The following is a 22,556-nucleotide window of genomic DNA, read 5'->3' as shown; positions in this document are numbered from 1 at the left end:
CCCCCTCTAGCCGTCCCCAGCATCGCAAGGCCTGAGCCCCCTCGCTGGTTCAGTCCAACTGGCTTCCTAGCCAGAGCCTGCAGCCTCTTTTTGCAGAGACCAATTCCCGTTGAAACGCATGGGGCAGTAGATGCGGTTTGCACCCTGCACCTGTCCGTCCATGTGCCTCTGGTGGAGTACTGTTGGTGCTGCCTTGACCGTGCCCGCCACTCACCTTAACTCCTGTAAGTCAATGTACTATACCTGTTTGAAGAACTTTTCTTTCCTTCCATAGGAAAATATTGCTGAACTTAGAAATTGCACTGTGTCCACAGTGAAAAAGATTTTATATTTAAAAAGATACTTACCTGAACACGTTTTCCTCTGAAGCCTAGACATATATAAAGATACTTGCTATTTTTTTCAAATTGTTGTGGATCTCCTTCTTGAGTCGTTTTATCATTTATTGACCATTGCACTCCTCTGTGTTAAGCCTAAGGCTGCTCGACCACACTACCCCCTAATAGAGCACTTTAGGATTGCATAGCAAGCCCCTGTCCACTAGTAAGGGAACCTCTAAACTCTTTACACGGTATATCAGATTATTGATATATCACATAAAGAGCCAGCTTCCTGCAGCCATGTACCAGCTACCTACCCAAGAGACGCCATCCCCCACGTCATAAGTAACAAACCGTCTTATAATCGTTTTTTCCACAGGATTGTATTTTTTGAGGAGGTTACAAGTACAGAAAACACTTCTTGTGGACCGGCTGCACATCTTTGCCAATAGTAAATTGATCAATTATTTTTTTTGTTCCGGTCATTGCAAGTACTGAGAGCATTGAATATGGTATCAAAGTGTAACCAAGGAAAGTATCCATTCGCAGATTAACTTCAAGAGCTCTTTGACCTGGGTTTCTCTGCTAGCTTTTTGTATCTGAAATACGACTATATTTTGACATCAAGAATATGTGAACTGATTTTGTGTGTGTTGTTCCTCTGAGAATTTAGATCACTTGGCTTGTCTAATGTTTAGTGTGCCCTTCGTTTAAATATGCAAAGTGTTGTGCTCTCATTTTTCTCTCACCACCGGGTGAACCAGTGCTAAAATGGGGACAATGGAAGAAAGTGTATATGCACTATTGAAATTGTGTTGTGTTGTGTAACGTTGTAGCATTTGCATATCATCCACTACCCCTATGTACCTACAAGGATAACAAACTACACGTGCAGTGTCTGTGCTTGGAAGGTAGTTGATTTTGTTTTGAGCCTATGTGAGAAGGGTTTTCAGGTTGTGCGTAATGACCTCAAAGGGACTTGTATTGTGTTAAGGGGTTCAAAGTCTGGCGGTATGTGAGAGATATACACTCCATTTATAATTGTAATAAGGACTAAAATATAACTGCAGCTACATTGCACCAGCCTGGCCATTGGTCCAGTGAGATGCTCAGTTTGTGCACTCCAAAAAGGAGAGGTGATCAGAGAAGCCCAGCTGTCTGTTTGCCAACATGTGCCAGGCAGAGATGGTGTTGAATGAGTAAAAGGATGCTAATAGAACTGGAAATGATGACATGCGCAGTTGCCATGCACAATTTTTAAAGGCAAGGATACTGCCTGCTGCTAAACAGGTATACTCCATGAACAAAGAAGGAAGTGAAAGAGCAGTCAAGGCTGACAACCTGAGCAGAAGCTGCAAAACTTTCCTAAAAGGCTCAGAATGTACCTAGGCCAAAGAAATTAAAAAATCTGAGCAGGAGGTTAGATCACCAAGCCCCTGTCAGGCTTCCAAAAGCACCCAAAGCTAGTTGGGGCATGGCTCAGACCCTAGCCAGACTGGCACTCTGCATATGCAAGGTTGAGAGACCAAATGCTTGCTCGGTTTCTGCCCTGACAGCACAAAAGCACATTGGTGTGCTTCATGTCCTCCTCTGTCCATGTGAGCCTAATAGGTTTATTAGATCCCAGAGACTCTTGCACTTTCTAGTTTACTTAAGAATGTATCCTCATCAGCTTCTAGACTCCCCCCCCCCCCCCGACCACTTCCACGATTAGTAGTGACATAAATTTCAGGTTAAAAAGAGTCAATGTGTGTTAAAACAATTTACCCTATTTCCATTGATTTGGCCTACACAGCAGCATGGAACAGGTTTTTTTACCTTCTTTTTTTTCAGCCTCTGACATGTGAGCCATGACTAACACATACGTCTCCACAAGTTAGCTTTCCTTCAGATCTCCTCTGTCTAGCCGAGGAACCTCCGAACTTTAAGTAGTGAGAGCTACTTCTGATCAGTTAAAATATTCAGGAGTTACTAAAGGCTGAACAACTTGCGCATTGTTACCAGACATACCCACGCCCAGCTTCATTGACTTTAAGGTTGATGTCCTTAGAACCAAATATTATGGTTTGAAAAAATAATAATAATTTGAATAGGGGCACTATGACAGGCCTGCCATGTGCGTCAGTGAGAGTGTGGTCTTCAGGGATGTATGAACATGTGTGCGAATGAATGGGATATATATGTGTATGAGTGACTGAGAGCCTGTGTCATATGTACTTGTGGCACAGAACATACCATTCATCATGAATGGTACTGCTACATTTATTACAAAGTATAGAACTATTTGTTAAATTATAGAAATTTGTAGTGCAGAAAAATGTTCTGCACAAATGTTCATGATATGGAAAACTTTTCTGCACTTTAAATTTCTCCAATTTAAAAAATGACTGTACTTTCAGTTCTACATATGACTCGGTGTCTATTGGCCATTAGAAGCAAGAGGACTGCTGTTTGTAAATCTGACACTTTAAATTGGGAAATATTAAAAATGAAGATTTAATCTGATCACTATGGTAACTTTTCATTTTCTCGCATTTAAAAGCATTCAGAAACAAATTAAAATTCTCATGCTCCAATATTGAGTTGACAAGGACTTTTACCTAAGAGTTAAATACTTCACTGTTTTAGTTCTTCCCCTCTGTGCCCCAGCCCGGGTCACAAGTCTGAGGCTATCTCCAGCCTGATGATTAAAATGTAAAAGAAACACAGCCTTCCCTTAACTTTAAAAGTAAAATCTGACCCTGTGCTGTATCAGAAATGAACTTAAGGCTGTGAGCTACTCTGAAGCTGATAGCTTTTGATTGACTGGTTGGAGACACCTGGGCCCGTATTATACACATAGCGCATTTTCATTGTTTGCGCCGGGCGCACTTTTTAATAGGTGGGCCCAGCGCAAGAATAAAAATGCACCGCATTATGGTGAATGCGCTGCCCCAAGGGCAGCCAGGAACTTGCGCTGCCCTCAGGTGCCATTCCTGTGAAAATCCGATTTGTGTTTTCACTTTGAAGGGGGAATAGAGATCCTCTTGCAGGTGGGTCATGATGCAGTGAGCGACTGCGCCCACCTGCAAGGGGATGTCTGGATGGTCCATGGACCCCCTTTAACCCCCACCAGAGGTCTGCCATCAAGGGCGCACGGTCAGTGCGCCTCCTAACGGCTTCTTTGCCTCTGTATCCGTGTCTGTAATACAGGCGGGCGCAGAGGCGAAGGCAAACTGTTCAACCTAAACATGATGTAATGAAGGACCGTCTCAAAATGTCGAAAAAAGATATTGTAGATGCAGTGTTCTTGGTCACATCACCAACAACAAAGAGTATCCAGCTTGGAAGGAGAAATGCACACAATGTAAATGTATTTTTTCAAAAATTTGTAAGAGTGAGCAAATATATAAATGCACAGAATGTGAAATAAAAGTTTGTCCAGGTTGTAGTTAAGAGAAAAAATGGACCACTGAACAAAGTAAAGATAGATAGAACAGCTGTAGAAATTTTCCAAATCTGGAGCTCGACTGACACTAATATCCAAATAAACGTACAAGGAGATAATTAAAGTGTAACGGTATACAAACCAGAGCGTTTACCCAGTGGATTTTGAAAATAAACTGATCAAACATCTTGGATATTTTGTAAACTTTCCAGAGAAAGGTAAACCTCCTGGAAAGTTTGTTTCAATTAGAAGTGAACTCTATCAACCCCCCTGCTATTGAAAGAAATGACAAAGGGGAGATAACTATCATGTGAGGCAAGGAATGTGGTAACATTTGAGGAGGAATTTCCGAGCTATTCATCAATCATTTGGGAAGTTTGATGGGTTACATGCATAAAGTAAGATTGAAAGGAGAAGTTCAACTAAAAGTGAGCGAGGTAAGAAATACACTTACAAGACACATGGCCTGCTGCCAAAGAATTAGAATGGCTAATTGAAGCAGGTAGAAGCCATAGAATAGTTTTGCCCCTAAGATGACAGCACGAAAGGGGGGCGAACATAAGTATGTACATTTACGCAAATTGGTAAATGGGCTGTTGTGAAGTTACTAGTTTCCTATGTAATCGGGATGATAAACATGCTAAGATGTGAAAAATGTTTGGACTATCGACTTATCACCCACCTATAGGGTGAGGCTACATGCAGAATCTAGAGACTTTAGAGCATTCATCAGTCCCAATGGCAAATAGTAAGAATTGGGAATGCTGTCACAGATCCAGTCAGTATGTAACAAGGAACAGGGGTTCACCAAGTCTTGATGTTCTCTCCTACCCATTTTAACCTCTACCATAAACCCCTTCCCATAGTCAGGAACTTATAAGTCCTGTTCCACCTATATGCTGATGACTCCCAACTCTACCGGAAGGTCTAATGCCCAAAATACTTCACCTGCCCAGCCAGCTTCTTGAAAATGATATTGGCTTGGATGGCAAACAACTACCTCAAAGTAAACCCAACGAAAACAGAATTTCTTCTAATTTCTCCAAAGAAAGATTAATTCTTCTATCCAGGACAAAGTGAAACTCCTGCCGGACATCAACCACCCCTTCATCATTCAGAATGACAAATCCCTTGGATCCACCCCAGCAGACCAGCTAACTTAACATGCAGAGCCATATCTCCTCCCTGGCTGAGAATACCCAGTTCCAGCTAAGACTGTTTTGGGGAATTGAGGAAACTCATCCTATCACAAGATCTTAAATCTGTCATCCAGGTGCTCATGCTTTCCAGGCTAGAATATGGAATTGCACTCCTTTCCGGCATTCCCAAAATCCATCAAGGTTCACTAAGATCCGTCCTATATGCAACAGCCCACTTTGTGACAAGTCGCAAGAAATTCAACCATGCCTCCCCATTTTGGGAGTTCCTTGGATGTGTGTGTGAGGAATTCAAACTGCTACTCTAAACAACTGGACACTAGACCTTATTTATTGCAGCGCTGCATCAAACAAGACGAAAGTAGTGATCTTCGGCAAGGACATCTCACCATGGGACTCTAACTGGTGGTCATCCAAACTCCGACCCATACCCAGAACCCATGCCAGGAACCTCAAAATAATCATCAACGGCAAACTGGATATGACGGTACACGTTGATGCAGTCACTGCATCCTGCTTCTACCCCCTGAAGATGCTAGGGAAGCTCTTGAAATGGCTCCCAAGCAACACAAGAAAAACTGTCACTCATGCCCTAGTCACCAGGAAGTTGCACTATGGGAAAACACTCTACGCTGGATCACCATGCATCTCACTAGAAAACTACAGATTACCCAGAACTTGGCAGCCAGACTCCTCCTCAACCTCCCACACAGAACTCTCATCACATCACACCTCAGGTAACTACACTGGCTTCCAAGACACAAATGTGCTCATTTCAAACTCCTAACTCACATGTTCAAGGCACTCCACAACTCTGGCCACACCTATCTGAACAGTTGCATCCCCTTCTACCAACCATTCAGACGCCTCCGCTCTGCAGGACTCCTACTCGCCAACATTCCACGCATACACAAAACCAGATCAGGAGGACTGGCATTCTCTTACATCACTCCTAAAGGGTGGAACAAACTCACCCTCCATATCATAGCCTCCTCTCTCTTCTTGAATTCCACAAGAAGTTGAAGACCTGACTTTTCAACTAACCAACCTACCAGAGGGAGAGGCAGAGGCAGAGGCAGAGGCAGAGGCAGAGGCAGAGGCAGAGGCAGAGGCAGAGGCAGAGGCAGAGGCAGAGGCACAAACTCACCCTCCATATCAGAGCCTCCTCTCTCTTCTTGAATTCCACAAGAAGTTGAAGACCTGACTTTTCAACTAACCAACCTACCAGAGGGAGAGGCAGAGGCAGAGGCAGAGGCAGAGAGAGAGAGACACACTTCCTTTGTGGGTTATAGTGTGCTATACAAATACACATAACATAACATTATTTGCTCCATTCAGTGGCTTTCCATAGAGGTGAGAGCTCAATTTAAATTTGCCTGCACCCCTCATAAATCTCTTCACTCCCCTTTACCCCATACCTGTCAAAGAAACTGAAAATATCAAGCTCTAACCTGTATTCTAGGGGTGGGCCGAATTTGCAAATCTCCACGAACACGCGGAATTGCTAGTTCGCGATGCTTTTGTCCTGTTTGCATTTGCGGTTTGCGTGCTCTGGGGGAATATCTGGCGAACACGCATTTTGAGAACGCGAACAAGCAAACAATTTCGCAAAGTCGCAAACGCAGAATTTTGGGCAATTTCGCGTTCTTCGCAGAACGCAAAATTACCCAAATTCCGCGACCAGAACGCAATTTACCGCCCAGGCCTACTGTATTCAAGAAATGCTCTATTATTCCTCCCTGCCGGCCTACCACCTTTTATACACAAGCGATACATGAACCAATCCTTCTCTGGAAGGTCTGCGAGAATCTGGAACTCCCTCCTGCTGATTCTCCACCTGACCACGCCATGTCACCTTAAAAAAAGACATCAAAGTTCTTCTCTTAGATCAACACTTGACCTAAACCACTCCTAGCTTCTCTTGCTACCAATCTTAACCTGCATAAACTATGTACTGTTTCACCTGCTTTTCAATGCTATGTTTTGCTATGAATGTGTCCGGTGCTCTCCCTCCCGGTAGAGGCTAGCCCAGCGTTCGCTCCACTTTAATGTGCCTGTGTATTGTTTTATTTGGTATTTATGTGGTCTGGCTTTATTGTGTAGCACTCTAATGCCTCTGGGCCACGTCTGCACTTTATGAAATCACAAATAGAAAAGTATGGCAACTAAGTGGTTATGAGATGCTACAACTGCTGAGTGCAAGAAACTCTTACTTTGCTTATTGCAGGGCATGCCGTTATCCTAGCATGCCATGACTGTTTAATCATGTTTATTCATTTGACTTGTAGTCTCAAGAAAGGACTAGCTTGGTTGTGTTGGCTAGACTCAGAGGGTACGTCTGTAGGCAAACCATTTGGTTTGATCATGAAGCCCTCACCCACCAACCTAGTTGGTGGCATGCTTCATCATCGGGCCCACCACAGTGACACCGAATGTGTCCCGGGTGTGCTGCGACTCCAGATTACTGAGGAGCTGGTATACTTACTGAGTGTGCTGTGACAAGTGGGTGTGAAAGTGATGTTTAAAAGCTAAGCAGTGGGTCCCAGTTCCCGAGGGTATAAAGATAATTTTAATGTCTGAGCCCCTGCTAGCAGATAAAAGGCTAGTGGACGTTATGGAGTGAATTATGAGCTCCTACGTCCTATTCATTTGACTTATCAATATGCAAACTCAACTAGAAAGAGACTAACCTTATTAGGAGCAAACTTGTTTTATTGTTATGTTGCCACCACAAGATTGGGCATTTCAGATTTTACAATAGAAACCATGCATCGTCACAATTTGCACCTCACTGACAGCAGTCACATTTCTATTTGTCAGAGGTCGGAAATCTACAATAGGAACTGCATGCCTCTTTGCTTCCAACTACTGGTATACCGCATAACCTCACGTTGACATTAGCTAATATTTAGACCACACCTAGTACATCTTTCTTGGTCCCCAAAGTTCATGGCTATTCCTTTGAAACATGCTCATATACCCTGTCATCTGCTATATGACCTGTATGACCACATGGAGACATTCAGACAGTGCTTTTAGAAATTAGGCAGGTTAATTCTTGATCACCTTAGTCAGCCTTTCTGAATCCATGAATGCATTCAAAAACTCTCGCAAAGATTAGCTTTGCGAAGGTACAGGTAAATATTAGGCAAACTAATAATACAGGCATAGAGTTCTTGCATGTGGTTTTGATGTTCTGCAGTTACTTTTTGCTTTAAAATTGCACAGTTTGAATGGAGCATTTTCACCACTGCTCTTAAGAGTACTTTATTGCCCAGCATCTTTATTTCCTTCTCAGACAAATTCTACTCAACATGGCCTTATTTTCTTTGTCACTGTTGGGAATGCACATCACATTGACCTCTTACTGGTCTCCATTTGCTGTTTTCTGGTTGAAACTGTACTGCAGTTAAGCATCCTGCAAAGGAAGATCAGGTGGACAGTGCACATTTCTGAAGAAGAGTCTAAGGGCCTTATTACGAGTTTGGCGGTCTTTCACTGGGACAGCCACAACGGCGATCCCAGGAAGGTCGAAAAGCCTATGGTGAACCTGCCCGCCGGACTATGAGTTAAATCCACGGTGGGCTGGCGGTGGAGATGTCATGGCGGCTGGTATGTTAGGCTCATAGGAGAGCCTGCAGCATGTATGTGCACGTTGTGGGACACACCATGTTGTGCATGCCACACAGTGCACGCACGAAGGTGCAATTGAAGGGGGGGGTGCAACCCCACTGGCACTCCCATGGCCAGGTTCGTCCTGGGGCCCTTTTAGGGCTTGCTTACCTGTATTTCCACCACCCTTTTCATGGCAGCGTGCCCGCCATAAAATGGGAGGCGGAAATACATGTCGTAATATGCTCCCCAGTGCCTGCATTGGCACCACCAGCATATTTTGAGCCTTTTGAGACTGCCGTCGCAGAGGGGGAATCCTGAATCCTAGCAGAGGCGGCAATCTTACCGCCACAATCGTAATATGGCGTTGGGACTTTGAGGGTACAGCCTAACTATGCAAATGTTGGTCAGCAAAAGGGTCCTTCTTTCATCTTCCATATTCTAGTCTAAGATGTTGCTTTATTTTGGAGTTTTCTTTGTATGAAGCTGGGTGCAACACATCTGAATTTATCCAGCCATCATCAGACCTGTGAAGTAGGGAATCCACTTTTGTTTTGGCCAGGAATTTTCTTATTTTTTTTGCCTTTCCCGGAACATATTTTTCGTTTTATCCCTCTGTGTTGTGTGACTCCACCATTCAGTGACACATGTAGAATTCCAGGAATACCATTGATATTTGCACAGAAAATGTACCACTGGCGTGAAAATTAAATGCCATATGTGGGTTACAGAGAAGAGAAAGGTGGGGAGGGTAGCTGAAGTCAGGTTGGGTGAATGCAGGGGGTAGGCACATTTAACAGCAGAATGTCCGATGGTTGCTATATAAAATAGGAGGATTATTTTCCATGGCTCACTTAATATAATTACCTCACAGAAGTGCATGTGTTAATTAAGGTGAAACTAAGTATAATTTGTAAGAAGTTACTATCATTTAAATGAGATTATTACCACACATTGTGAAATGATTTTTTAAATGTATGTTATTGACAATTTCAGTTTCCCCTGACGAAGGGCCAATCTGGGCCCGAAATGCATTGGGATATAATAAACTGCTTCTGAAGAATACAGCATTTGTACATGTTCTGAATTAGAGGTTCGGATGGCCCACTTCGAACATGAGAAGCTTAAGGAAATTGCTTTTCTTGCATGAAAGTTTGGAATCTGTGAAGAGTGAAAAAACTGAGTACGAATTGAGTAAACAGGAGTAAATTGGTTTGAACATGGAAGAAAACATAGCGCAAATGCAACTTCGGCAGTGCCAGCGGTTTGGGGTGAAAAGTCGCCCCTACATAAATGTGTTACAGTTTTCTACGTGCAGTTTGGGCTAAGCACGTCACCAATGAGCACGCAACAAATAAATCTACAGATAAACATGGGGGAATACTACGTTAACTAAAGGTGTGCAATCCAACCCCAAACATGTAATTACACAACTCACATATTTGACCAAACTGTATGACTCCAGGAAACCGTATTACACTCTCTGTGCAGTAATTTTACAACCTCTGTAGTGGCACAGTGTAAATTAAAGTGTTTTTGTATGTAGGAAACCTGCTTTTCTTGATATTAACTAATTTATCTCAAAGAGAGTGTTAAAATTCTACAGGACTGGGTGCCTCATATTTAAAAGTGGGATATACTAAAAAGAAAGGTAAAGTGTTTCACCAAAGTGAACGTTGCAAAAAGCTGTCCCTGTGAATGTAAAGTTTTTCAGGAGTAGTACTAGTTAGGATTAAAAGCCTATGTTCTATAACTTCGCGTGGGAAAAAGCCATAACTTTGACTCAAATCTACTTTTTTACTTAAAAATCAGACTCCATGGTGATACATTTAATTGAAAATAGCTTTCAAATACTGTGCTTTGTGCTGCCTGAGAGCAAACTGGTTTATGACTGGTTTGCCTTGTAGTCCTGCCTTAGCACTAAAACATTCCAGATTTGCTGATCAAACTGTCCTCCTGGAGGACAATATAACTGCCTTTGGGTGCACATAGACTAAAGTGGTGTCAACAATTACCAGATAGCAGAACTTGGTTATATGCGGGTGGCCATGAACAGTTGGCAAAACAAAGGGTAGTCTTGACAGATATTCCTTTTGTAATGTCGATACCAAATTGGATGCTGTGGGGAACTAAAACCATTGATGCCCCGAGCCACGGTCCGCTTTCTGCCTGTTGTCCCAGCAGTAATGGAAGAGGAAATACCTTATCCCCATATTGTAATGGCTAGAAGGCAGGGCAAGGCTTCTGCTGATGGAGACTTGCCAGAGTCGTTTTGTGATAGACCATGGGACGGTTTGCAGTAAATGGAGAAAAGAAGTACTGAAAAAGGAGGTTGGGGTTGGCAGTTGGCAGGAATGTTTTCAGGATTAGTTTTAGGGATTTCTCCTATCACTGGCTAGCGCACAGGATAATACTAGCACCTTACCACCAACACCCCCTCAGAACATTCTTGGTCCTGGGAAGAAACATCTAGAAGAAAAGAAGATTCTGCCTGACAGCAGACTGAAGAACTCCTGCTGGCACCCAGTCCCAGAAACAACTGTTCAAGGGTCAAGTGGTTGGCACTCTGTTGCTGCTATGTCTAATCAAAAGGCAGAAGGCTGCCTGCTTTGAAGAAGCTTCTACTGACCATTTGTAATTGAACCTTATAAAGTCTAGCTGGAAAGAAATCTAGTGACTTGAAGGCGTAGGCCTGTAAGAGAAACAAGGAGTGACTTCTCTAGAATTGGGTTTTTTGATTGTTGCATTAAGCAGCGGCAGAGCGGCCTATCCCCCACTGGAGCTGCAACTGAAGTTCCATAGAAGAATACCAAGAAGACTGAAAATCTTTAAGTTCCCCTGAGTTGGAGATTTCTGCCCCTGAATACCCAGCCCTTTTGATCACAACAGTCGCTAGTGACTTTTTGTTTGTGATGCAACAATAATCTCCTGTCAGTTTTTGGGCAGTGCACATAGACTGAAGGCGACTTGTACATAAGCATTTTTATTATTAGTGCTTTACTATTTGAAAAATGCATACTACTGACTCCCCTTTTCTGATTTTAACCATTTTTGTTTCTATTTAACTCAATACATTTTTCTTGATTATTCAAAGTTATTTTAGGAATTTAAATGTGTTGTTTTAACATTAATGTTTCCAAGTGCCACATAACTCGATACACATTTCTCTGACACAGTGCCTGCTTCCTGTGCCACAGCTGGGTTGGTATATGCAGATATTCTTACAGAATTTATTTGAGTTGGTAATCACTTAATGAACAGGGTTCGGATGTATTGGTTTTGCCAATGCTTGATTTTCAGGTGCTTGGTCAGAAGGTTGACGGTCTATAGTGTGACCACTTCTGTAATTGTTGGTTATAGCATGTGTGGTATAAAAACCTGTTCCAAACAAAGCTTTGTGTATGTATGATGGTGTTCAGAGGAGTATAAGACGGGCTGGCAGTTGGTAACTGTTTAAAATTTTTGTTGAACATATTCCATCTGGTAGGCATCATTTCATATGGAAATAGTATTTTTAATTTTCTTCCTAAAATCAAAGTAGTTGTCCTCTTTCAAATTTTCATGGTAATAAGGTGACTGGAAGTAACTAGAAACGCTGCTAATTTAGCATAGCATACTCCTGGATTTTGGACGTAAACCTAGAGTGCAACAAAAAAAATATTTTTTAATCGGTCCCTCTGTGATTCTGCTCATCAGCCATTCACCATCAAAATACAGTGAAAGTCATGTACGGTAGAAAACAATGAATGAAGGATAGCAAAGTGTACAGTACTTAAACATTGCAAATCGTGTACCCTACAAACTGTATAAAACTGCTTCATATTATCCACGAACTATTAAGTTCTATCCTATCAATTTACCTGTAAGGTAATGGTTCTTCCCTGCCAGGAGTAGAATTCTCTCATTGGTGTCCGCTTTAAAGTGAATGGTCTAGGGACACTATATTTATTTCTGATTCTCTTTTTTCTAACCCAGCTCCTGCATTAGTTTTGCAACCCCCACAATGTATTCCTTGGGAAGAAGGATCCGTTGCTAAAACAGAAGAAGACCCTAGTTTTTTAGACAGCATCTTTTGGATGGCAGCACCCAAGTCTAGACGTACAATTGAAGTCAACCGCACCAGGAGGAGAGCGCCACAAAAACTTGTGAAATTAAAGGTAAAGTTATTTTTTGGGGTATCTGCTTTTCTGTTGTTTCCTAAAATACCAACTTGTGCTTCAAAATGTAATGTTTCTTTAATATTCCTTCCGAAAGTGCAGCACATGCAGATGTTTTTCAACATAAATGTAATTTGAAACCAGCATTGGCAATGCAGATAAGTCTGGCTTATGAATGCAAGCTAGAGCTAAAAATCTATGTACATTAATGACTTCTCTCCTCGCATCTGTGCTGCTGCCAGAGAACATCACCATACATTATCTAGTTATCTAAGACTTTAGTAGCATTTCAGTGTCTGGTATGTGCCCATGAAAGTTCGAGCTCAGGCAGCTGGATAAATGAACAAAATTATCACATCTGTATGGAGGTCGAGCCTTTTTTCCCCTGTGGAAGCACACAACTCCTGCCCAATCAAAACGTACTCCTGGCTCCCAACATGTGAGCGTCGTCAAAACCCCTCTTCTTATTTTCACACAATCTTCTGGCAACAGCTGTGCTGTCAAGACAGACCATAACAAATAAACATTGTGGAAGTCTTTTTACCAAGAAGAATAGCCAAAATGTCAAACTGAATAAGTACTAAAAGCGGGTTAAAGAAATCTAAAGCTGTGTGTATAAGAGAATGAACCAAAGAAAGTGCCTGGAGGGTTTGGAGCAAAAAGAAAACTATGGACTAAATTATGAGGGAAACCTGACGAGGGAACAGTGATCAGGTAGGAGTCAGATAATGAATAGCCTTCTAATACTAACTAGAAAATTAAACTGCATGTAGGGTGGGTGCGAGCAGAGATAGCCCTGCACTTGCTTTCTGGAATGTCATAAGGTGCACACAGTTTTGTTAGGATTACAAATAAAGCGGTATTTAGGAAGTCAGACAAAGAAGACAGACTTGTTGCATTTAAATCAGAGGGCATTGGCTGTATTTTTCTGTGAGTAGGCTTCTGAGAGGTTTATTTATTTATTTATTTATTTATAGAGTTTTGTATAGCGCGGACAAGACCCGTGGGTATCAGAGCGCTTAACATGGAAGGAATTACAAGTAGACATTATAATAGCAGTAAAAAACACAAATAGTTATGAGGTAGAAGGTAATATACTGTATGGCCATGATTAGATATATAATTCTTAGTGTCTGTGCAATTAGCATTAGGTGATGAACAAGGCTTAGCTTGCATCATGGTAACAATCCAAGTTCGGTGAGGTAGGGTTATATGGCAATCAAGTGCATATCAAGGATGATATGGATAAATAGATAGGGTGAGGTAGCGGTTACATAGATTATTTCTGTGAGATATAGTTATAAGTTCACAAGCATATGAGGTAGTTATAGGTTCACAAGTATATGAGGTAGCAGTAACGTGTCTAGCCTGGCTTGACCATGGAAAACAGTTAGTTATCAGATATTGATCCTCCAATTTTCATGACGAGGACAACCCTCTGTTAGCGTCAATGATCCTCCCAGTAATTCGTCGGTTTCTCTATGTAGGGTATTTACTCATCAAGTGGGTCTTCAGTTCACGTTTGAATGTTGCAGTATTTTGAATCTTCCTGAGGTTTGGAGGGAGTGAGTTCCATATTCTGGGGGCAGCACCGGAGAATGCTCTGTTGTAGGTCTTTATCTTATGGAAATAGGCTGGTCGCAATAGTAACTCTTTTGTGCTTCTAGTTGGTCTGTTACCTCCTGATAGCTTAAGTTTCTTGGCTAGGTATCTAGGCGTGTTGTAGTGAACCGCTTTATGTGTAATACAGGCCATCTTCATTTGAATTCTGGCCTCGTAAGGTAGCCAGTTTAGTGCTTTCAGGTGAGGAGATATGTGATCGAATTTCTTCGTTCCCGTGATGAGTCTAGCCGCTGCGTTGAGGCAGGCTTTTAGAGGTGCTGTGGATGTTTTCGGAAGGCCAGATAATGTGGTGCAGCCGTATTCAATCCTCGAGATAACTAGTGATTGGATAGCCAGTTTTAGGTCCATCATTGAGATGAAGGGTTTCAGTTTTCTTAGGTAATTCAGGTGGAAGCGGGCGCTTTTGGCCATTGAGTTAATGTGTTCTTTCATGTAGAGGTTTTCATCTAGCGTGATACCTAGTGATTTAGCTGAGTTAACTAGGGTCGGGGTGCAATTTAGCGCCGTCACAAGTTTAGTCCATTCCTTAACTTCAGATTGGTTCCTTGTCGGTGAGATTAGCAGGAATTCTGTTTTCTGGGCGTTTAGTTTCAGATGGTTCATTGTTAACCATCGCAAGGCTCTCATTAGTGTCTTGTTTATTCGGTCAATGTCCTCAAGGGAGGTGATCTTCATGTATATTTGCGTGTCATCTGCATACATATGGTAGGATATCTGAGATTTTTGAAGAATCTCTGTGAGAGGTTCTACATACAAGTTGAATAGATCAGGGGATAGCGTTGAGCCTTGTGGGACCCCGATTGTATTGGGAGTCGGTGAAGATATTGCTTGGTTGACCTGGAATCGCTGAGTCCTGTTCTGTAGGAAAGAATTGAACCATTTCAGCACGTTTCCGGACAAGCCCATCCTGTCATGTAGCCTGGTCATTAGTACTTTGTGTTTTACCGTGTCAAATGCTGATGATAGGTCTAAAAGGATCAATAGGCATGTTTGATTTCGGTCTAGGGCCTGTAGGGCGTCATCGACAATATGCAGAATCGCAGTTTCAGTACTGTGCCCTGCTCTGAAGCCTGATTGGCAATCATCTAATAGCGAGAACTTAGCGATGTGTTGGCTTAGTTGGCCCTGCACACATTTCTCAATGAGTTTGGCCAGTAGAGGGATGTTAGTCACTGGTCGATAGTTATTTAGGTCTGATGCATCAGCTGTCGGTTTTTTGATGATAGGTACTACCTGCCCTGTTTTTAGGCAGTCAGGGAGGTGTTCTTAAAATTTGCATTGTGAGGATGTAAAGCGCAAAATGTTCTTGGATCCTGTGCGGTGATGAAAACCAGATTAGAAGTGAAGGATAATGGACTGAAAATAAGACATTCATGTTCAAAGTTTGGTTTAAGAAAATGAGACTCTCCATAACTCTGAACCAGCTAAAAGTTTCTGAAGTGAAAAACAAAGTGAAAAACGAAGACGATTCTATTGTTCAAATAGTGGTATAAGAAAGGCATTGTGGCACACACCTTTTTGTCTTGCAGGGAACCACCATAAGCAAGCATTGCTGCAGTGTCAGCTTGGGCAGACTCCCAGTAATCAGCTGCAACCTTGCCACAAATCTCGGCCAACAAGTTTGTGTGTGACTGCCATGCCACATAGGAAATCTGCTTTATATGAGAGGCGGGTATTTGAGTAAGATGCGGCACGCTTGCAAATCTCAGCGTGCAAATAACCGATCTGTAAAATAAATTAACCAGGATGAAGGAGGGATCCCAGGGTGCTCACGATTTGAATTTGAATATAATGGAAAATGTAAGACCGCTGAGGGAGCATTATAATAGGTGTGATAGGTACTCCTGTCAGTCACCATGACCAAGTTTACATAGAGAAGGTGACAAACCTGGTAAATTCCTTGCTTGGTTGTTTCGGAGAGAAATGAGCAGAACCCTGATCTGGGCATGGTGAAGGATTTCGACAGACATATACTAACGGTGTGTCCTACAGGTATTTGAGAAGGATGATTGGCCTACAGGAGAATCTTACTGAGGAGCGAATTGGAGAGTAGTTGATGGGCAGGATTGCCTACACAGTCAAGTAGTGATGGGACAAACTAAATAAGGACTTCAACTAAAAGAACCATTGACTGGAATGCAGGGTGCAAAACACTGGACTTGCATGGCTTCCCTCTAGGGTTTAATAGGTGCATGCCAACACTTCTGATGGAGAAATTACTGTAGGTTTGGGAGGAGGCCCAAGAACTTAAGCTATTACATGGTCTCATTCAGTAATCGCTGATAATGATGGTACCCAAGCCCAGGAAAGACCACATTAATTTTAAGGGGTTTATGCCATTATCGGTGATTAATCCATACATCAAAAACATCAGTAAAACAATAGGGTAGACTCCTGCGGGTGCTGCCAGATGTAATTCACCAAGGTTAGTCTGGTTTTGTGATAGCAAGGTACATACTACCATATTTTTGATGAGTTACCCACATAAAACATTCACTAGAACACAGTGAGGATGAATGTTTGGCATCTTCTCTTTATCTAGAGAAGGCATTTGAATATATGGGGTAGAAATTTCTTTTTGAAGTTCTGATGGCCTATAATGTTGGCCCCTGGTCCCTCGGTTGGATGTCACTGCTATACTCTGGAGTAACAGCCAAGGTCAAGACCAATGGTGTGATCTCAGGGTGCATGGGAACTGTAGGTGAGGTACTAGGCAGGGGAGGTCACTGTTGCTGGTCCTGTTTACATTGTTCTTTGAGGTAATTGCATCCATCCTTTGGAGAAAGTTATGGGATAACGCTATAAAGGTGGGCAGTACAGTGCATGCTCTCTCACTCTTCGTGGTCAACATTCCAGTATACTTGTTCTGGCACAAAATCAAGGCTGCTCCAGCTGCTAGAATAATTTTGTGATATGTCTTGGTTGAAGATCAGTTGATCGAAGTCTAGATTGTTTCCCTTGGGTGCCCTGTCTGGAAAACAGAAGGAGAACTTCTCAACCGTAGGAATGTAAAGGAAGACTAAATCTTTGAGGTCCCTGGGGGTACAGGTCGTGCACACTAGGTAGGAGGTCCGCTCTCCAAATATGAGGCATTGATGGATGGGGTGTGGAGATATAGAACACTTCTCGAACAAACTGACAGCATCACTGATGGGCAGAACAATCGTGGTAAAAATATTGGTCCTCCAGAGATACCGGTGTATTACAGAGGACTTTGCACATAATCATCCAGGAATGGATTGCTGCTATTACTGTTAGGCGGCAGTGGTAGACCCAGCATAAAACAAAAAATATATATACACCCACAAGAATAAGGAAGGCCGAAGCTGCGAGATGCTTTTGACCTTATTATAGAACATTTCAACTCCAGCACCTACCACAGTGAATGCTTCTCTCTTGCCCTGGAGCAATTCTTGCTGGCTGGTTGTCATGCGAGGTCCTCTCTGGCCATAATGATTATGAAGCCGAATGAGGCAATAACAAGAACTCTAAAATTGGTAAATTGATGTAACCGGTCTTGCAGAGGGTGGAGATAAGAAATGTTGATGGTGGTCCCCCAATTGAAACGGACACTAACATGTGTGATTTCCCACATTTTGAAATGGTACAGCATCAAGCAGGTGGAGCACAGTGGATTTATCTATGAGTCACTTTGTTGCAGGGATTCTGCGCTAGAACAGAACTCTGCTTGGGACCAGAGAACATCAATATGTAGGGACTAAGTCACCATATTACCTCAGTATCTATGATTCTGAGTCTGACTAACTATAGTGCCTCACTTGCCCTACGAACCTTACCAGAGAAACAAGTAAATTTGCACCCCAGAACACAACCCTCTCGGGGGTCGAGGTAACAGGACACACCCTTTCGCTCTCTCACTCGTACTTATCCACAATAAGATAACCGGTAGACATGAAAGAAATTTAGAATATTTATTTAAACTATTGTGCTCTGAAATGCTGTTCCACAATTGGAAAACAAATGCATAATAAAAATACTGTTAGCATGGTTAATAATCTATGTACCATGAAAAGCCTTGTCATTGTATTGGACAGTGTGGCCTAAACCCCCCTCCCCTGCTACTAAAGCAAAATGATTATATATAAAAGATCTCTGGGATAACTGGCAGACCCCGTACCTTAGCATACACCGATGGAGGTTCTACATCTCAGCAGATGCAGTGCTCTTGTCTTCGAATTCTCGTTCCATGTATACGTTTTTAGCTCATGGGCTTGTCTGTATGACAAGACATGCATGTACACAAATAGCAGCTGCACTCTTGTGTTATGTCTAGGTGCTTGAACCTGGCCAGAAAGAATAACAAGGGACATTGTTGTCTGACCTTGTCGGTGGTGTTCAGACTAAATCCCAGGAAAATAACAGAATGGGAAAACAAATGCTGGTTCCATGCGAAAGTACTACATGGCACAATGGCAAGCATGCTTATATAGTAACGTGTGCAAAGGAAAACGAGGCCTACTACGTGCACAATTAGGCTAACCTAGGGAAAATTGGCCATGGACGAAACATACAACACCCTCCCCTTGGTTAGGATAATAGCACTTGAAAAAATACAAGATCTGATAAATGTAATCAGAAAGTAACCATTCTCAAAGTTTAGTTTCAGAAATGTGAATGACTAAAAACTAAAATTAGAATTAAAAGTCAATTTGGAAAATAATCAAATTAAAATGCTTCAGAGGAATCATTGGTGTCACTCGCCATTTCATAGGCCAAAGACTCCATGAAGGAATCTAATTCTGCACATGATGATTGGTCAACAGCCCAAGCCATGAGCTCCAAGGAACAAACCTGCTCTCCGGTCAATCTGCATCCATGATTAAAGAGCCTGTCTGCTGTGATCCATGCGCTGATGCACCATCAAGGTCTGAGAATTCATCTTAATGCCAAAAAGCACTTTGTGCAGTCCCCCCTCCGCGCCCCCCCCCCCACCAAGATCTTTTAGGGATGTTATTTAATACTCATTGAACCCCATATAAAGGGTTCAACCAACCATGCCCTGTAACTAATACTCTAGCCGTTACGGACTGTTTTAAGTCACAATTCATTCTCTACACAACAGAATTACCCTTGGGTCTATATGGAGAAGAAAAATGCACTTGCACACCCATGGCCTCCATCAAATCACGGTACGCTTTAGAAGCAAATGCCGGACCTTGGTCCTAGTGGAATGCGCAACATGCATATGTCCCGATAAAGGCTTGCAAGTCTTTAATAACAGTTCAAGCGTCAGCCCAGCGCTGTGACCAAACCCAGAGGAATCTAGAGCAAGAATCAACTGCAACCAAAATATATTTAAATGCAGTATCTGAAGTCAGTGGACCACAATGATCTAGGTAAATGCAACCAAAAGGCTGGTTGGAAATAAACAGATTTGTCAGTGATGAACGAGACACAGTGGAACTTTTTGATTTGTTGACAGATGTCACAAGGTAAATCTTATTTTCTTGTTTGATGGTATAAGCCTTGCTTTCTGGTTTGTTGGTATAAGCCTAGCGTTGCTGTAAGAGCAAGATAGTGGCCACAACAGCATAAGCAGAAGCCACACCTTCGTGTGCGGCCAACATTAAATCATGTCTCCTTTGGGAATTACATGACCAACTCCAGGAATAGTTACTGAAGGAACATTTTGATCATTTAAATGAATGGAATATTTTGAAGTAAAGCCCTTCAGCAAAGGGTTGCTGCTTTTAAACGCATTCACAGCAGCCAAGATATAATTATCGATACAAGTTTTAGAGCGTGTTACTGCTGCTATTTTAGCTGTGGCTATTGCAGATTTGGCTGCTTCATTAGCTAGGGAATTCCCTGCGGCACGTGTTCCCACACATTGATGATTCAGTGTATGTATAAAATGAGTTTGTGGCAACCTATCCTTAAGATTTGACACTTTAACCGAAAGCTGTTTGTGCTTTGTGCTAACCTTGGAATCCCTAAAATCCTTTTGACTGCAAAAATGTAAATTATCTTTGAAGGACGGTACACAGTAATACGAATCACACACGGTAAGGTTAGAGAATTCTGGATCTGTATTATCAAGCTCAAGTAGTAAAGTCTTCAGTTTAGCCAACAGCGAAGTACAGTCTCCAAAGGACTGTGTGCGAGTAGTTTGCAGGTGAAAAATGCCATCCAACATAGAGCCAATAACGATGGAGAGTGCCATAGAATATTGCTTCTAAGAACTTATAGCAGGTTGAGCAGAACCATCAGTATAAATGACAGACTGATATTGACCAAGAGGCAGGATCGAAGAAGTTGAAGGATAAACCTGTTTATATTGCAAAAATTCTTGTGTTTGCAAGGAAAGGTCAAAGACTAAGTCTATATCTACGACTGTTATGGACGCAGTCCATTGTATCCATCAAGGATGGAGGGCTTTGTTGTTAGGGATACTACTTTTGATGACTGCCTGTATGACAGGCAGAGGAGAGAACGCATTAATGTGTTTGAGCAAGTGACCTTTCTTTTAGAATAGCCATCTGTACAGCCGTCAAAACAAAATTTAAGTAGAAGCAAAACGCATTTCCGCATGGGCATATAGATTCGATTCATATATAATGGATACCGTTTCACCTTCATTAAAGGTCACATATGTAAATCCATTTCCACCTGGCAAAACACGGTTAACCAAGTTAGTGGTATTAACATGTGTATGCAGGCTACATGTTTCAAGTAAATCAGACTGTAGAGTGTTTCAGTGCTTTTCACATCCAGCAGGAAGTGGAAAAATCAGGGCGTATTAAGGCATAAAAGGGTTTAATATGTTGTGCATAATAAGGTATGTATGTTCTGTCGAAATGTAAGAATCCTAGCAGAGACTGACATTTTTTAAGAGTACTTGGAGGCTGCAACTCTGAGCACACTTTTCTAGAAAATGAGGGGCAAGACTTTTACCCTCATTACCCTGCCTCTCCTCCCGCCAAGCCGGGTTCAGGCCCCTGCACTCTACGGAGAAAGTGGTGATCTCGGTGATGGACAGGCTACGGGAGGGTATTGATACCAAGATACCTCAAGCCCTGATACTTTTAGACCTATCCGCCGCTTTTGAAACGGTGGACCACTCCATCCTTCTCAGCCGTGTCAGGGCGGCGGGCATTGAGGGCTTGGCCTTCTCGTGGCTCGAGTCATTTCTTGCCGGGAGAACCCAGGCGGTCCATCTAACCGGTTTTGCTGCGGCCTCCCGTAAGGTTGAGTGTGGGGTCCCCCAGGGCTCGTCACTCTCCCCCCTTTTATTTAATTTATACATCTACCCCCTCATTTTTATGTTACAGCAGCTGGAGGTCACGGTGTTCAATTACGCCGATGACCTCCAGCTAATCTTTAATCTTTCCCACTCTCCCTCATCTGCCCAGAACGTCCAGTCGGTGATGAGATTCATCCAGGACTGGATGAACTGCAACCACCTCAAACTCAATCCAGACAAAACTGAGTTGGTCTTGACTGGAGGTGGTTGCAGTCCGTGGTCCCCCTCTTTCTGGCCCCCCTCACTTGGTGTCCCTCCATCTCCTGTACCTAAAGTCAAGACTCTTGGGATTTTTCTGTGCTCACAACTTTCTATCCACTCACACATCAGTTCAGTTGTCTCCTCTTGTTTCTTTTCTTTAAGAATAATTAGGAAAGTCTCCCGCTTCCTTTCTCTCCCTGCTTTAAAAATCATTGTGCTGGCCTTGGTACTGTCCCGTATTGATTACGGCAACGTAATTTACAACGGGGCCCCCGTTTACGCGATCCACCGCTTGCAGCTGGTACAGAACCAGGCTGCGCGCCTGATTCATGGCCTTCCCAAATACCACCGGGCCAGCCCACTACTAAAAGCTCTACACTGGCTGCCGGTGCGGGAGCGTGCCCTCTTCAAACTCGGCTGCCTCACTTTCCAGGCCAGATCAGGGACTGCCCCTAAATTTATATGCTCTGCTGTCATCCCCCATCTCCCCGGCAGAGAGCTTCGCTCCTCCCATGCGGCCCTCTTAGCCATCCCTCGATTTAAGAAACAGAGGGTGGGTGGTGCGAGGTTCGCTGTCCTGGCCCCAATTTTCTGGAACTCCCTTCCCGTTGCCCTCCGCACCTCGCCCTCCTACTCCCAGTTCCGGAAGGATCTTAAAACCTTCCTATTCACTAAAGCCTACTCTGTTTAACCTTCTCTTACTGCTGCTACCCTCCGTAACGCAATAGCGCCATGAAACCGCTAGGTATAAGTGCGCTGTACAAATGTTTTTAAATTCAAATTCAAATTAGTAAG

At 42.8% G+C, this 22,556-nt stretch overlaps 1 protein-coding gene across 1 annotated transcript in view; it reads left to right on the top strand.

The window, feature by feature from the left end:
* MRPL32 (mitochondrial ribosomal protein L32) overlaps nucleotides 1–22,556 on the top strand; it is a 100,098-nt gene that overhangs the window by 23,740 nt on the left and 53,802 nt on the right. The window contains exon 2 of the mRNA XM_078688194.1: nucleotides 12,492–12,673. Within this exon, the coding sequence (XP_078544320.1) occupies nucleotides 12,492–12,673 (182 nt within the window). The remainder of the gene's footprint in view (nucleotides 1–12,491; nucleotides 12,674–22,556) is intronic.

The sequence above is a fragment of the Lissotriton helveticus genome, chromosome 4_1 (genome assembly GCF_964261635.1).
Source record: "Lissotriton helveticus chromosome 4_1, aLisHel1.1, whole genome shotgun sequence".
In the NCBI taxonomy this organism is placed as follows: domain Eukaryota; kingdom Metazoa; phylum Chordata; class Amphibia; order Caudata; family Salamandridae; genus Lissotriton; species Lissotriton helveticus.
Note: the sequence above shows the minus strand (reverse complement) of the source record. Positions and strands in the feature narration are given on the sequence as shown.